The sequence below is a fragment of the Erigeron canadensis genome, chromosome 5, assembly GCF_010389155.1.
Source record: "Erigeron canadensis isolate Cc75 chromosome 5, C_canadensis_v1, whole genome shotgun sequence".
Classification (NCBI taxonomy): Eukaryota; Viridiplantae; Streptophyta; class Magnoliopsida; order Asterales; family Asteraceae; genus Erigeron; species Erigeron canadensis.
The window spans coordinates 6812637-6829104 of record NC_057765.1 but is presented as its reverse complement, the minus strand read 5'-3'; the positions used below and the strand labels follow the sequence as shown (position 1 = coordinate 6829104).

The 16468-nt window shown below is 33.0% G+C and overlaps 3 protein-coding genes across 3 annotated transcripts; all 3 read left to right on the top strand.

Annotated features, from left to right (window-relative positions):
* The first annotated feature begins 924 nt into the window (after positions 1–924).
* Positions 925–1500, top strand: LOC122601098 (glutathione S-transferase T3-like). The gene has a single exon (XM_043773870.1). The coding sequence runs from the start codon at positions 925–927 to the stop codon at positions 1498–1500; it is 576 nt and encodes a 191-aa protein (XP_043629805.1).
* Positions 1501–3401: 1901 nt separating this feature from the next.
* Positions 3402–3769, top strand: LOC122601097 (ubiquitin-like). The gene has a single exon (XM_043773869.1). The coding sequence runs from the start codon at positions 3404–3406 to the stop codon at positions 3767–3769; it is 366 nt and encodes a 121-aa protein (XP_043629804.1). The 5' UTR covers positions 3402–3403.
* A 6916-nt stretch (positions 3770–10685) lies between these two features.
* LOC122600683 (TSET complex member tstD-like) lies at positions 10686–15896 on the top strand. The gene is made up of 5 exons (XM_043773436.1): positions 10686–10831; positions 11408–11521; positions 14165–14244; positions 14625–14749; positions 15526–15896. Exons 1-5 carry the CDS (start codon positions 10779–10781, stop codon positions 15595–15597), a joined length of 444 nt encoding a protein of 147 aa, XP_043629371.1. The 5' UTR covers positions 10686–10778; the 3' UTR covers positions 15598–15896.
* Positions 15897–16468: the final 572 nt, after the last annotated feature.

The window sequence follows — 16468 nt, the reverse complement described above, 5'->3', positions numbered from 1 at the left end:
TAATGGTAAAATGTTAAAAAGTTTAAGCGGACGGTCAAATTATAAAGTAATAATGTTATGTAAATTGAAAACAAAGTATCATTAGGCTATAAATTAGGAATGAAGTATTAAGATTGGAACAAAACTCTAAACATAGTACCTAAAGGATTTGATATTTTGCGTTTAAAAATTTACTAATATGTATCATATATATATAATGTTTTATATAAAACTAAAATTAGTATGCGTATTTCACGGGTTATCCTACGGATATATCCACGGATCTTATTAATGTGTATCAAGGGGTTCGCGGGACGGATACATCCATGACGGATATCGTATATCTATTACCCGTCCGTGATCCGCAAACGGGTACATATTTATACCCGTTATGTATCAATTTATAAAATGTATTGTAATTACCCGTTCATGACGGATGGGTATCCGCGGATTACGGGTTTTTTTTCGGTCCGTTGACATCCCTAATTACAACTCCCTCTTAAACCTCAGATTTATTTTAATCATGTCGAACTTCAACAACCAAAAAGCCAACGACTTCTGGAACAACGCCGTGAACGATTTTAATCAATCGTACACTAACCAGCCATCACAAATACCATTCATCCAACCACTAAATGACCCCCGTTATGCTCAATTCATGGCAGCTTATTATGCTTCACTTGCCGCTGCACAACCCCCTAATTTCTACCATGGGGGGTCATCGTTAGCAGCACAATTTCAACAACCTGATCAACACTCCTTTCCCACACCACCATATAACCCCACACCTGAATCTGCTCCCACGCCCGAATCTGTTCCCACCCCCCAATCCATTCCTGAAACACAACTAAAGAAGGGTCGGGTCAAAACCATGTCCAAACGCACCAAGAAAAGCAAACAACCAAAGAACCTGTTGCAAACTCGTCAAATTGGATCGAGCTTGAGATGAAAGTTCTCACTGAGTGTTGGATCGATGCTACAGAAGACCCAATCATCGGCAAAGACCAATCTGTTGATTCTTTTTGGTGGAAAATCATAGACAAGTACAATGCAAGATTCCCCAACAACCCAAGAAACCACAATCAGATTAGTGGCAAGTGGAGAAAGATCAGAACAAATGTGTCAAAGTTCAATGCAATCTGGAAAGGCTATGATGGTCATCGGTGCAGTGGTGAGAACGATGCCCAAGTAATGGAGGAAGTGCGTTCAGAGTACTTTACTCAAACCAAAACTCAGTTTACCATGTACGAGTGTTGGTTGCTTGTGAAAGATAAGCCAAAGTTCTTCGCTCCATCCGGTCATGATGTTCTAGGGCGAAGCCTGCATAAAAGGAAAAACGTTCTTAATGTCGTTGATAGTGAAGATGAGGAGGAGGAGGGGTCCCAATTCGAGTCGGTGGACCTTGGTGATAATTACCTCTTTGGTCCGGATACATATACGCGCCTCCTACTAAGTCAAAGGCATCACGAACATCTGCTTCTTCCGATGCGGGGTCTGCTCGTTCTTCAGCTTCCGACCTAGCCGCCCGACTTGACCGACTTGGGTGTAAAAAGAGGCGTGTTGGATGAACAACAACTATCTTTGGCTGCCATTCGTGAGGAAGAAAGGAAGCGCACCATGTATTCAACTCTTTCATTCATGGACAAAACAGAATGTGGTCCCTGATCCTATTCTCATTCTCAATTCATAAACAATACAAAGCAAAGATAGTTGATGGACAAAACAGAATGTGGTCCCTGATCCTATACACATCACATATGCACATGCAAGCCATTAAAACCTAATGAATAGATTTAATTTAAGGGAAAATTACACTTTTGGTCCCTGAACTTGACACGTTTTTCACTTTTAGTCACTAAACTTCAAAAATTGCAAATTATACACTGAACTTGTCACTTTTTTTCACTTTTGGTCATTGCGCCCAGTTTCGTTAGTTTTGCTCCGTTAAGTTGCCCAGATTCGTTAGTTTTTTTTTTTTTTCACTTTTCGTCCTTCCCATTATTCCATAACTAAAATCGATAATCGACAAACTTAGTGATGAAAGTGTAATTTACCTAATTTTTTTTTTTTATATATATACCTGATTCGTCCAATTTTAAATGTTATTATTTTGATTTTTTTTTATTATTTTTACTTTTAACTTTGACTCTAAACATTTTTATTTGTAATATATAGTAGTTGGTGTAAATTAAATCAATGAAAAGTATATTTAAAAATTAGTTCATTATTATATGTTTTATAACAAATTTATATAACACAGACAAAAATATTTACGATTAAATCATAAGGCGTTAACGATTATCCGAAAAACCTACAACACGTTACAAAACATTACAATATCTGATTTTTGTTTTCGCTTATTAATAGTTAATAAAATGAGTTAAGAAAAACTGTATAAGTTTATATAACACACAAAAAAAATACGGTTAAAGTAAACATAAGAAGACTCAAAATTCAAACATTGTCACTAAATAAATCTATCTTTATAAATAAAAATTTCAATAACAATTATTTCATCGTCATTAAAAAAAAACAATTATTTCATCTAATCAAACTACTCTATAACTAATAGATAGTAAACTGTAAACATAAAAAATTTGTTTCAAAACATAATAAATGAATATGTATTTTCACTAATCGGCCAAAACAATATATAAGACCTGAAGTTTGGCCGATTATCGATTTTAGTTATGGAATAATGGGAAGGACGAAAAGTGAAAAAATTAACGAATCTGAGAAAGTTAGCGGAGAAAAACTAACAAAGTTGACGCAATGACCAAAAGTGAAAAAATGTGTCAAGTTCAGTGTATAATTTGCAATTTTTGAAGTTTAGTGACTGAAAGTGAAAAACGTGTCAAGTTCAAGGATCAAAAGTGTAATTTTCCCTTAATTTAATTAGCTCTGTGCTTACAGGATCTGAAATTGCTAATTATGTATGTGCGACTTAAGAGATATAATTAGTAAATTTCTTTTGGAAGATTTGGTTTTATAAAATATAATTCGGTTCTTTTTTTTTTATAATTGGTTGTATACTTGTATAGATACAATTCCTTTATTTTTTTTTTTTAAAAAAAGTATAGGGTTTTTTTGCTGTAAGTTATAGGACTTCTTTTTGCTGTAGTAAGATTTAGGGTTTTTTTGCTTGTCTTGGATAAGGATATTGATTTGAAACCATATCTGCATGTTAACTAATAGTGCAACTTGTTCCTAAAATACCAGTTGTTTCTATTATTTTCGTTACAGAAAAATGCAATATTAGGGTTTATATTTTTATATCTTTTGATAACCTGATGTAAAACAGATTGTTGCGGTTTGTATACAACAGTTGGGTTTGATTTCTCCTAACTTTTTTGGAGTCTTTGTTAAATAACTGTTATGGAATTAGTAAAAACGTTGACGTTTGCGTTTGTATGTGTGTTTACAGATGCAGATATTTGTGAAAACTTTGACTGGAAAGACCATCACTCTCGAGGTGGAGAGCTCTGACACCATTGACAATGTTAAGGCCAAGATTCAAGACAAAGAAGGGATTCCCCCAGATCAGCAGAGGCTGATCTTTGCCGGGAAACAGCTTGAGGACGGTCGTACCCTTGCTGACTACAACATTCAGAAGGAATCGACCCTTCACTTGGTGCTTCGTTTGAGGGGTGGTATGCAGATCTTTGTCAAGACGTTGACTGGCAAGACCATCACGTTGGAAGTTGAGAGTTCTGATACTATTGATAATGTGAAGGCAAAGATCCCACCGGACCAACAGAGACTAATCTTTGCAGATATACGTGCATGTTAGACAAAGTCTTAAACAAAACCTATATGTATTGGTCTACACAACTCTAAATAGACATAATACACATGTTATTCTAGCTTTGATTTATCATGCTCTTAGCCAGTTAGCCTTGCATCGTCTTCATCAAGTAGACCTGCCATTCTTCACTTCTAGGCTCAAACATCAACAATGAATCACCATCTCCATTTAAAACACGACACCTCTTTTTTTTTTCTTTGTTACCTACGGCTTCAAAACATACCACAACCTGTTTTTTTTTATAAAAAAATTACTATAATGGTCAAATTTAAATGCCTATATCCAAATATAGACACCAAAAACAAAATTACCACAATGGTCAAAACATTCTTACTACCTACCCATATTAGTAAGAAATGTCAATCACCAATTACATGATGACAAGTATTTTTGTTGGACCCATATGTATATTAGTTTTTGTCATTTCCCCCTTTTAAAAATCTACAATAATTTTATAAAGTTCCTTTTTATACATATATATTTTACAATGTTTCTATATATTTTTGTTGGTTTCATAATTCCATTTTACTCTCTTTTTCCTTTTTATAAAATTTATAATCTTTTTGTACCCTTTTTTTTTCTATAAATAATTGCATCTGGTCGAATAGCTCACGTACGCAAAACAAATCCATATATTTGTTAGTATTTCTAATTATCACTTTTATATGTATATTTTTGCTTATCTGTAAAAAACTCTTATTTATTTCAGTTTTAGTTTCTATCAAAGAATACATTCCAAAATTGACTTATTAAAAAAAAAAGGAATTAAGGTATCTTTTGTTTGTGATGATACAAAAAGATATTTTTTTAAGAGTAAACGGCCGAAATCGTCCTTGTGGTTTACCCTAATAATCAAGTTTCGTCCTTAACTATTCGAAATGACACTGACAATCCTTTTAGAAAGGATAAGGATCACATCTTGTCCTTTATCTAAACGTTCGTTGTCTCTGATCCGTTAACTGTCTCACGTTTTTTTCACGTGAGGGTAGTATCGTCAGTTTAGAAGCTAAAGGACCAAACTTAATATTTTTTCACTTCTTTATATCTTTTTCACAGAAATAAATGACCACCAAACACCACCAATTTTCTGATATTCTTTTACACAATTCCTTTCCACCCCAAAAATCTATACATACACAAATATTAATCTTCAATCCACTATATAATATTTATATGTACACATAGATTCGAGATCTATCATCATCTTCAAAATCTATATACACACATCTCTATATATGATCTATCTACATCTATATATATATATATAGAATGTATATATACATGTAAAATCTATTCAGTAAGCTAAATTAAATCACCACTTTTAAAACCAAAAACTCTTTTATCCTAAACCACATAAGTTGATCCAGATATAAGTAGCTGACTAGTTGGTTGAATGGGTCCAAACCCAGATGATGATGTTCATTTAAGGATGAGTCTTGACCCGATCTAGTAAAAAGTTTGTTGAAGAAGAAAATAATGACGAACAAGAAGATGGCTTTACATTGACCATGATCCAGCCACCACCACGAATATCAAACCACCACCATTAAGATCCGGCCACCACAAGATCCAACAACCATCCCCCAACATCTGGCCACCACCGTATCAATCCTCCCCCGCCGATGCACCACCAACAGCCGCCACTTATTGTATCTCTCATTAGAAACCCTAAAAGTACACACTTTCTTACTCTCTCTGTCTCCTGCTCGTGGCATCGCACCCTCTGCCGCTGCCGCCCGATCGTCGCACCACCACTAGAAACACACTTTATAACTCTCTCTCTCTCTCTCTCTCTCAACTGCTGTTGATAATCTTCTTCAATCATGTTTTATTTTGTGTTTATTATTGTTTAAATAGAAAAATAAAAAATGATGAATGTTAGGTTGAACCATTTAATTCTATAACTGATAAGTAGCACGGTGCATCATATTGTTTGAGATTTGGTTTGTATGAACATTTGGAAATGTGAAATATAGATTTTGATTATAGATATTAAATACATATATGTATCTGGGTTTTGATCTGGGTTTGAAAGGTAGCAAAAGTCTGAAATGCCCTCACCAGTTATCCACGTGTGGGGGCTAACGGATTGGAACAAACATCCGTTTGCATAAAGGACTAGATGTGCTCCTTATCCTCCTTAAAAGGATTGTCAGTGTCATTTCGAATAGTTAAGGATGAAACTTGATTATTAGGATAAACCACAAGGACTATTTCGGCCGTTTACTCTATTTTTAATGAATTCAAGATCTAAGTTTTATTTCAAATATTTTACGATTATTTGAAAAAACTTAAAATTTTTAACTTCATTTTAAACTTTTCAAACCTTTTCTTGTATTACTACATACAATAAAGACATATTTATTTTTATGGACTAACTCATTTTTAAAAATATATTTGGTAGAAATGAGCATGAAACTAAAATAAACATAAAACTTTTTACAAACAAGTGAAAATATATGTATATAAAAATAGGATATTAACAAATATTAACCAATTAATCCACCATTTGTCTAGAAAATACTAATAAATAATAATAAATACATGAAAAAGAGAGTAGATTACATCAAATATATATTTATACTAACAAAAAATGAAGTCAAAACTAATAGAATATTGTAGAGCTTACTTAATGACTCTTGTTATATTTTGATTGGTTGTTTTTCTTTCTTACTAAGAATGTTAGGTAGTAAGGAATTTATGACTAAAATGGTAAATTTTTTTATAGGTGTCTAAAATTGGACATACATCTTCGAAATTGACCATCTACGTAATTTTCTTTTTTTTTTCCCCTATAATTAGCTAACATAACTTTTTTTCTAAATCACATTCAAACAGTAACCATCATTTCTCTCAAAAATTCAATTCTAAAATAGGTCCTAATGAAAGATTATTCTAAAATAGGTCCTAATGAAAGAAACACAATCCACAAGGCAAAACATAACACTTTTCAAGCTAAAACTTGTTAGGTGTTTATGCAAGAAAGCTATCATTGATTCCAAACCTTCGAGCCTTATTTGCTTATGTAAGAAAACTATAAACGTAATCTTTTATTATACTAAAATACAGTTGTTCTAATAACTTATCGACCAATTATAATTCTTGATTTCTTAATGTTGACTTTTTTTTTCAATTTTGACTTTAACTTTTACTTTTTTGTTTTCCAATCACAAATTTACACTTTTTACCCAATAATTTCAATATAATTAATAAATAATAATAGTAATTGTACTATTTTAATATTACCTAATAGAGATAGTTGAACTTATGATTTATTAACCAATTATATCGCTCGATTTCATCAGATTGACTGTCGATGATGTCACCATTTACTTTTTTACATAATTTTATTTAATTAATAGAAAACAAATAACTAAAATAATTATTTTTACAATGTTATTAAAATTGGTTTCTATCTACAAAGTCCGACTTTCATACAAGAACAATTGTACATCGCAGTATCTCGAGTTAAGTCGAGAAGGGGCTTTAAGGTGTTAATATGTGACAAAGATGAGAAGATAAAAGACATTACAAAAAATTTCGTCTATAAAAAAGTCTTTAAACTGATGAAGGAGGGTATATGTTTCCAATGTTTTTTTATTACATTAGTTTTCTTTCTATTAGCTTAACATTCTTAGCATTTAAATTAAACACATAATATCTACATATATCTTCAACTTTGAACTTATAAACGTTTATGAATTACATGTATTAATATCCAATATTAATAATGTTGTGAGTCTCGTGTCCTGTGTTGAACACGGATTTAAAATCTAGTTGATTTACTATTATAAACTTGTGTTATCATTATTTTAATTGTTGCTGTTGTAGTAGTTATAATGCTCGTCAACTCTTTTTAAAATAAATCTTTAAATACAAACTTATCAAAACGTTTTGAGTACATAAACATCTTTTATATGAGGTTATCATGATAAAATATATTAACACATGTTGGAATTGTATTACAAATATTAATAAACACGAAATATATGAAATGTATAATTACATGCTTTTTTTATATACATATATGTACACTCGTAAAATTGGAAAATGTCTTATAAAAACGTTTTATTGTCATTATGTAGAAATTGTTTTGAAAATTTATTTCAAAGCTTAGTTACTTAGTTTGAATTTACCCAAAGTCTCAGGTTTGAGCCTTGCGGTTATCATCTCAAAGATATTTTCTATGAAGAGATAGTTGGAGTTTTAGAAAATATCTGGTTAAAATTGTTTTGAACACGTCTGAATCGAAACTCATTTTGAATATATATATATATATATATATCGAAACTCACTTTGAATATATATATATATATATCTTGTATAAGCACCTTACAAAATGATTATTTATATAGATCATTTTTAAAACATTTTATTATTATAAAAGTACGTTATATAAATGCTAGTTTTTAATAGACCTTTTTGAACGTATGAACATTTATATGAGATATGTGTATAAATATACATATATTTTAGACAACAAAGTTGCCACAATAAGTTTTAAATACTTTTATACTACATGGAAACACTAATAATTAATCTAATAGGAGGCAACAAAGAAAATAAATATTACGTTGACAAACATATTAAACATTTGAAAAATGCTAAACGAAGCCTTTAGAGCTTCACTTAATGTGCATAAAAAGGTTGTATTTTTCCATATCAAAAGTTTACCCCCTGATTTTTATGATAAGTGTACAACTATTTAATGCATTTTAACGAAAGCCCTTAGGGCTTCGTTTAGGAAAATCCATTTTTAGTATTAAACAAGTTTAGTATCTATTTCTTTAAAACTCAAGGCTATTGAATGAACTCTAAACATGTATAGATCATATGTGGATTCAGTTAATATTTTGTTTGTCATCATACTAATGATGTTAATGATAAGTTTCATGAACCCTTTTTACTCTATTTTAAGGTGAAAATACATTGCTCTATTTATGAACGCAAGTGTTTTCATAGTTTGTGTATGTAACTATTTGCTCATGGAATTGCTGATCTTAATCTACCTTTAAACCCCAAAGACAAACCAGTGGATAAACAAGTAAATGAAGTAATGGAAGAAGAGCAAATATCACCTGAATCTCTAGTTGTAATCAACCCTTACAAAAATCTCGTTGTATTGTATATCCGCCATACTATTCGAGACTAGAAGGAAATGAAATTTCCTCATTTTACTGGACCTCGTTAAGATCTAAGGGATTACACCTTTACTCACGAACCTTCCTACCATATTGTTCCAATCTTAGTGGCACGTTTATCAGAACTAGAACAAGGACTGGGTTCAGATTTGACCAAATAGGGAATTTAACAACTCGAGGAGAATTGGATGTCACGGGGATAACATACGGAGTAAAAGGGAACATGTTACCCTCCCAACATATTGCCGCCTTTAGAATACACATGCATTCGAGAACATACAAGGATTCAAGAACTACAAGATAAAGTGAGGGAGTTGGAAGAAATGACGGGTGCTTAAGAAGAGCATTCAGACCGTGTTTTTTCTCCCTTACCCTAGCTTGTAGTTCTTCATCCTTGTGTCTTACATCATGTTCACCAATGCTTACGAATTCTAGATCTGGAAATCTGTTAGGATACTGGTATGTTCCTTTATCCCCCGTGTGTTTCTCCTCATGACATGCAATTCCCCCGAGTTGATATATTCCCTATTTCGTCAAATACGAACCCAAGTCTTAGTTTTAGTTATTATAAATGTACTACTAAGATAGAAACGGTATGGTAAAAAGGTTCGTGAGTTAAATGGTAATCTCTTGATTCGTAGAGAGATCCAATAATCCGATGTAAATCCATATCATCTGTCCAGTCTCAGTCTCGAATACTTTAACGGATATATGGTAAGTCAAGAATTTTATAAAGTTCGTTTACAATAGGAGATTTACAAACTATTTATTTCATCTATGTTTGGAGTTAACTTGATATGCCTTCCACGTAAGCGGTACTCATGTCATTTCCGCCTCATGTAGGGGGTTTAACGGAGGTGAGATGATGATCAGAGGACTAAACACGAATCTTATCTTTCTATAAACAGCTGTTAGTGATGTTTTTCATTGACAGGGATGAAACGCAACTGTTTTAGTAAACCACAGGGACGATTTATGTCGTTTACTCTGTTATTTACTGTAATTTTTTTTCTACGATCAGATATTTTCTGAACTCCCCTATACTTATTTTTAGTGAAAAAAATATATATAATAAAAAAAAAGCCAAACATGGATCTCCATGTTTTGTTTTTTATTTCCGAACATTCCGTCGGTATACGACATCAGAGAAACCCCACCGTATAATGGTGAAGTCTTGCACTTACCTAAGACAACGAGATATTGACTATGGGCCGTTACAAGTATTCGGAGGAAAAATACCAAGGTTTGTCATCCCTAAGAATCGGACTCAAGACCTCGGGTAAAACCGGGAGCGCCTCTGTCAAGATCACTAGCAATCTTGTTTTTGATTTAGGACCTCTTTGCTTTGTAACCATTAAGTGATTGAGTTGATTAAGTGAGTGAATGAATAAATAATATCTGTAGGGATTAAGTCAATGTAGTTATTTTTTTTGTAAATGCCAATTATGACTAGTCCAACTGGTTAGAGGCATCTCATGTTTTACCCAAGTTCTTGAGTTCGATCCTTAGGGATGACAAGTCTTGGGGTTTTTTCCTCCGTAACGGCTCATGGTCAACATCTTGTTGTCTAGGATACGTGCAAAACTTCAACATTATATGGTGAGGTTCCTTAATGTCGCATTCCGAATGAATGTTAAGGTTCCTTAATGTTGCATTCCGAATGAATGTTAATCTAAGTAAAAAAAAAAAAAACACTTTTGGTATTGTTTTTTTAATTAAGTACGTTTTGCAGTTTTAATTTGTAGATTGAACTCTTGAAGGGGTTATTCTTATTCATCTTTCTTTATCATTCATTCATTCATTATAATAAAATCTAAAGAAAGAAGCAAGGCAGCTAAAGAAAGAAGAGGAGGATGTTGCTGGCTGTATTAATCGCAAATTCTGAAGGCAATATTCTTGTTGAACGGTACCCACCCTCTCTATAAATATATGCATTTAATCATATCAAACCCCGTAGCCAACATAATTTGTTAAAAACTTTTGTCTACTTTCTTTTTTTCCTAAGGGCGAGTTAGTTGTAGCCTTGTAGGTCGTGGGCTACAATCTTTTTTGCTTAAAATGAGAAGTTGATATTAAGAGGGGAGATTTATTTGAGTAGATCAATGCAGTTAATATATATATATATATATTTTTAGAGGTCTCATCATTTAAATTTAGATGAGCTTGTAAAATAAGTTTCTAGATAATTAGAGAATTTATAGATTTGTACAGCTATACCCGATGTTAGTGTAAAGTTCGATGACAATAGACTGTATTCACTACTGCAAATGGTGTAATTGTCGTCTACAAGTCTCAATTAGGTATTCGGTTATTCGTTAAGGGAAACTAGAAGCCAGAAAACATGTTGAAACTTTGTAGTAATCTATGAAAATTGTTGTTTGATATGCTAATTGCAGTATTGAACTATTGCATATGGTGTCGCGCTATTGAAGATTGATCTGTTTTGATATGTGTATCACTTATGTATGTGTGATATTTGCAGTTTTAATGGTGTTCCGGGCGAGGAACGACTGCATTGGCGATCATTTTTAGTCAAACTTGGAGCAGATAACCTTAAAGGTGTTAAGAGTGAAGAACTTCTTGTCGCATGCCACAAGTATGTTGTTATTCCTTGTTTTCCTTTAACGCTGATGCTACCTTGTACTCTCTATGTGATCTGGCTTGCGAAATTTGCTATTATACTTGTCTTGTATGAATTTAAGTATTTGAGATTTCGAGGTATGTATGAGAGCTTACTCCTGATTGGTAATTTTTGTCATACTACAATACTACATGCTCATTGCATGACATGGTAGTAGCCTCCTACCAGTCTACCACTAAGTATAACTTTGTTTAGGGATAATATTTGCAGTCGTTTTTTAGGCATTACCCTGATCCCGACAGTTTGTCACTTTGTCCAGCCACTTGGTTTATTCTTTAATATCAACTACGATGCTATTTAATTAAAGACAGCTGCACTATGCAGCAATATATCCTTTTGGCTAGATGGATACCGGTACTTGCGGTTAAATCAAAATGAAATTTTATTTACAATACAATTGATGGGACTCCCATCAAAAAAAGTAACTGCTACGATATTCCTAGACTTGCATTGGGAATACTATATAAACCAATTTTGAATTATGAAAACCATGAAGAAAAATGACAGTATGCTCTAGGGTGCTCTTTGCCAACGAAAACTATAATCAAATCCGGATATAAAGTTGTAACATTGAAAACATCACGGTGTGATGGGAGTCCTTACGCAACTGAATTCAATTATTTGGAATCTTCCATAACTACGCCACCTTTTGACATGAACAAATTGAAATTTTAAATGAGCAGCTTGAGTTGAACCACTTTAAGTGTTACTTTTTTGTGATCTTGTTCTCGTATCTAGCACCTTTCTGGTGAATTATGTTATTTGTTGCTATGTTATCTTTTAACCACACTCCAAGCACTATTACCTTTTGACCGCGATTGTAATTGACTAATAATACTGGTAATTGCATTCGATGTCGATTCCATATTTGCATTGTTAAATTTGATACCTGTTTTGAGAAGAGACGTTATAAAAACGAAATGATTATGAATTACTGTATTGTATTACACAGACTGTGTGCTTGTAAATTAGTAGCTGGGTGACACTCCGACTAACATATTTTATCTCAAGTCTTCAAGCTCTCATCTGTTACTATCTAAACCATGAACACATGACTTGGGATGCATTGTGCATACCATACAAGTCTATGCCATGTAACCTCGTTAGCCTCTGGATATAGTTCTCCATATAGAGTGGTGTATCAGCATCCAGTTTATTGAACCACACTGAAACTATCTTCCTGCCACCAGTCTTGTACATAATATGTTCTCTTAGCTCTTCTCACATGCTTAGAATTTTCTGCCGATCAACTTGTAGCAATATTGCCTTGCCTGATATGATGTACATTGTTTCTAATTTAAATTGTCAAGTTATCCAGTTTTATACTTTTAAGGGTAACTAGATGTACTCAAAAGTCATCTCCCATCACAAAGTCCCAGAAAATCAGACACATGAAAGCTAGTTACCAGTTGGTAGATTGTCCAACTCTGAAACAACATACTTGTTGTAGAACTTAGTAGTACCCCATGCCACATAAAAATTTAGTCTGCCAAGTCGAATGCATTTGTGGTGGATTTTTTTTAATCAAATGAACATCTCTAAATGTGTTATATTTTCAATGGATACCAAAGGAAATCTAATAGTGTGAGGATATGCCTAAGTAGCCAAGTGATTAATACTATTGTTCTAGCCAATAATGAATTAATGGGTCAAAAATGCCATACTTTCTTCAAATTGACTTCTGGTTTGATTTTCATGGCACATAACTTTTTTCATAAAAAGTCCCAATTCCCAACTTTACGGTTTATGCTTTTATGTGGTGACTAGTAATGAGTTATTTTCTTTCATCTTCAATCACAAAAGAAACAGAAATAGAAATTGCACGTAATAGAGGACTTGAAATCAAATTACTCATTTCAGATGCCTTCTATGTGTTTGGTATGTTCTCGATACATTGAAATGGTATTTAGAAAAGGCATCACTATTGATATATCTTAAAGTTAAGCATCCACTCAGTCATTCTTAATGCAAAAGCTCACTACACATACCAGTTATTCCACATGTGAAAAGAATGAGAAAACCCACTTAAGCGGATCTCATTATTATCCTCTATGATATCTTTTGTTCGGCAAGGTCCGACTGTAGTTTCTTTGCATACAGATGATACATACAACCTATCAATTCCTTCATTGCTATAATTTAGTTTTAGATGATCATCTGTTTGCATTTTAGTGTTTAGTCTTTTCTATATACTCTATGAAGTTACTTGTCTAGGCTTTATATAGTCTATGAAGTTAGTTATCTATGTACCGGTTCGAGCTTGTGTAAAGCTACTTTATCACAAAGCACTGTAGGGTGACATAAACTATTACCTAATGAACATTTTATAATTTTTCATCCCTGCTTTGTATTGATTTAAAAAAATTGTGATCCATATCTGTTTTACTACTGGCATTGACTTATCTCAAATTTGAAAAGTTGGTCCTACTGTACTAGTGAGATCCATAGGCTGGGTGTATTACAAAAGTAGTTGTTTACTAATATTTCTATCTAAAATATGAATGAAGTGGTAATTCAAAATGGATGACTCATTTTTTTCAAGCTTACCAAGTTAGACTATGTATCAGTTCAATCTTTGATTCGTCATTGCCTTTGTAGGTCTGTATATATCGTGTACACTGTGCTTGGAGATGTCAGCATCTTTCTTGTTGGTAAAGATGAGTATGATGAACTTGCTTGTAAGCATATCTTAATTTTTTTTTGCTCCAATCATGTATATGTCGTCTCATATTCTCATTTGAATTGCTTTGTTCGCTTGTTAAAAAAAAGACCATTTTAACACCAACAATTCGCTAAAATTTATATTATTAATGACGTTTATTTAGGTAGTCAAAATTTTATTTTGAGAGTGTGTGTGTGTGTTGGAGGGTATTATAGATATCTCAAAAAGTAATCAACATTGTGCCAGGTCAAACATTACAATTTTTATGGAATGGGGTGTCATTGTTGTCTCTCTTTTCCCCTTGTCCCCACATGATAAGAATATTAAGCTTCATTATTTTTGTCAAATTATTTCTTGATTTTCCAGCTGTTAATGTTGCTTTCGTCTTTCTTAAAGTGTCAGAAGCAATTTTTGTTATTACCTCAGCCATAAAGGATGTATGTGGGAAGCCTCCGACAGAGCGCCTTTTCTTGGACAAGTATGGTAGGATATGCTTGTGCCTCGATGAGATTGTGTGGAAGGTGAGCTCCACTGCTTTAGTCGATAGTCTTTAACTTACTCTGAAATGTTTGTGTAGAATTACCTAATTAATATACATTGAAATAGTAGTTGACCAACCTATATTCGTCCTGATTCTTGAAACCCCTTCATAACGACATAAATGCAACTCCTGCTGGTCACATATGTCAATAGAAGTGTCTGTCGCCCGTTGAATATCTAAAATTTCTGTCAACAATGACATAATAGGGATCCTATAGGCCTCAGTGAGTGATATAAGTGTTTCTGTTGGCCTCATATCTTAAATGTTGAAGTAAGGTCTGTAAGGATAATCAGTATGTTGAAACCACAAAGGGAAGATGAGCAAAAAGGGATTTTTATATAGTGATTCATCCATAGTCAGTTTTACCTTCCATTTACTTTCTTCATCCCAGTTATTTTATTTAAACAAAGTTGGTTATAAGGGACATACTATATATACTCAGAAGATAGTCCAAGTGAATAGATGTAAATTATCTTGACCGGTTGCTTTCATTTGTTGTATAAAATGTGATGATTATTGTTAGCTAAGCAAGTGATTATGTAGTTGATGACACATTTGGTTGTGTTTCTCATTTCTTACAACATGGGTTGATTGGGTTCATTTATGTGATATGGTATGGGGTCTGCAGTAAAGTATGAAGGATGGGGAAATAGTCTGTAGATAAAGATGCAAGTTTTGTGTAACTCCTGTTATCATTATGTTTATTTCACATAATGATAATGAAGTTTGTGCTAACTATATCGGTTCATTATGAAGGGGCTGTTGGAGAACACAGACAAGGATAGAATCAAAAGGCTGATAAGGTTGAAGCCTCCAACTGAGTTTTGATGAAAGAAATCAAAAGGCTGTACGAGATGTATCGGCTCTTCTCAAATTTTGCTGATTCAGTGTATGAAAAGGCAATGCGATGTAAACTAACAAAACCTCAAAGCCTTGCTGGAGCTGATTATTGTTGGTTTTGATTTAGATGTTTTAAAGCTGGTTCTTCCAGTCTACCCAAAATCGGAACCGAATTAATTTTATTTTGCCCAAAGTTTAAATTATGCTACTTTAGATTTGTATTAACCTGAATATGTATTGACCAAATGATAGAAAATGCTATAACAGTAAACAGTTTGAAATTTGAATCGGCGCTTGTTCTATTATATTCAAAATTCGATTATGATTCCGTCCCAACCTGATGCACACCCTTGTAGAAAACAAAGAGAATTGTTGCTCTAGGGTACTTCAAAGGTTTAGCCCAGGCAACAAAAGAGAGTTTGATGCATGAACTACACGAGTGACTTTGTTAGCTAAATCTTGGGCATGTGTCCAATAACTTTGTGACAGATTTATGTATAAATTTTAAAGATAAGGGTCTTAAACATAAAAATGTAGTAATACAGAGTTTGCGCTTAATCGACTATATTATAAAATAAATAGGTTTGTTCGATGGGCAATTAGGGTTCGAATCTAAAGGGGCGCATGTTTTACCCCAAATGGCATTCAATGTCGTAGATGTCGTTTCGTTTGACGATTTATCCAGGGGTTTTCACTGTGAACTACCGTCATGGCATTCTGTCCGGTGATTGTAGAGATCACCTATGGAGTGAACAGGTGACCAAAATCGAAAGTTAAAAAAAAAATGAACTAAAATATTGGCAATGATAATAATAATAATATCCTTTTCATACCAAATTTATATAATTATACTAGTTTA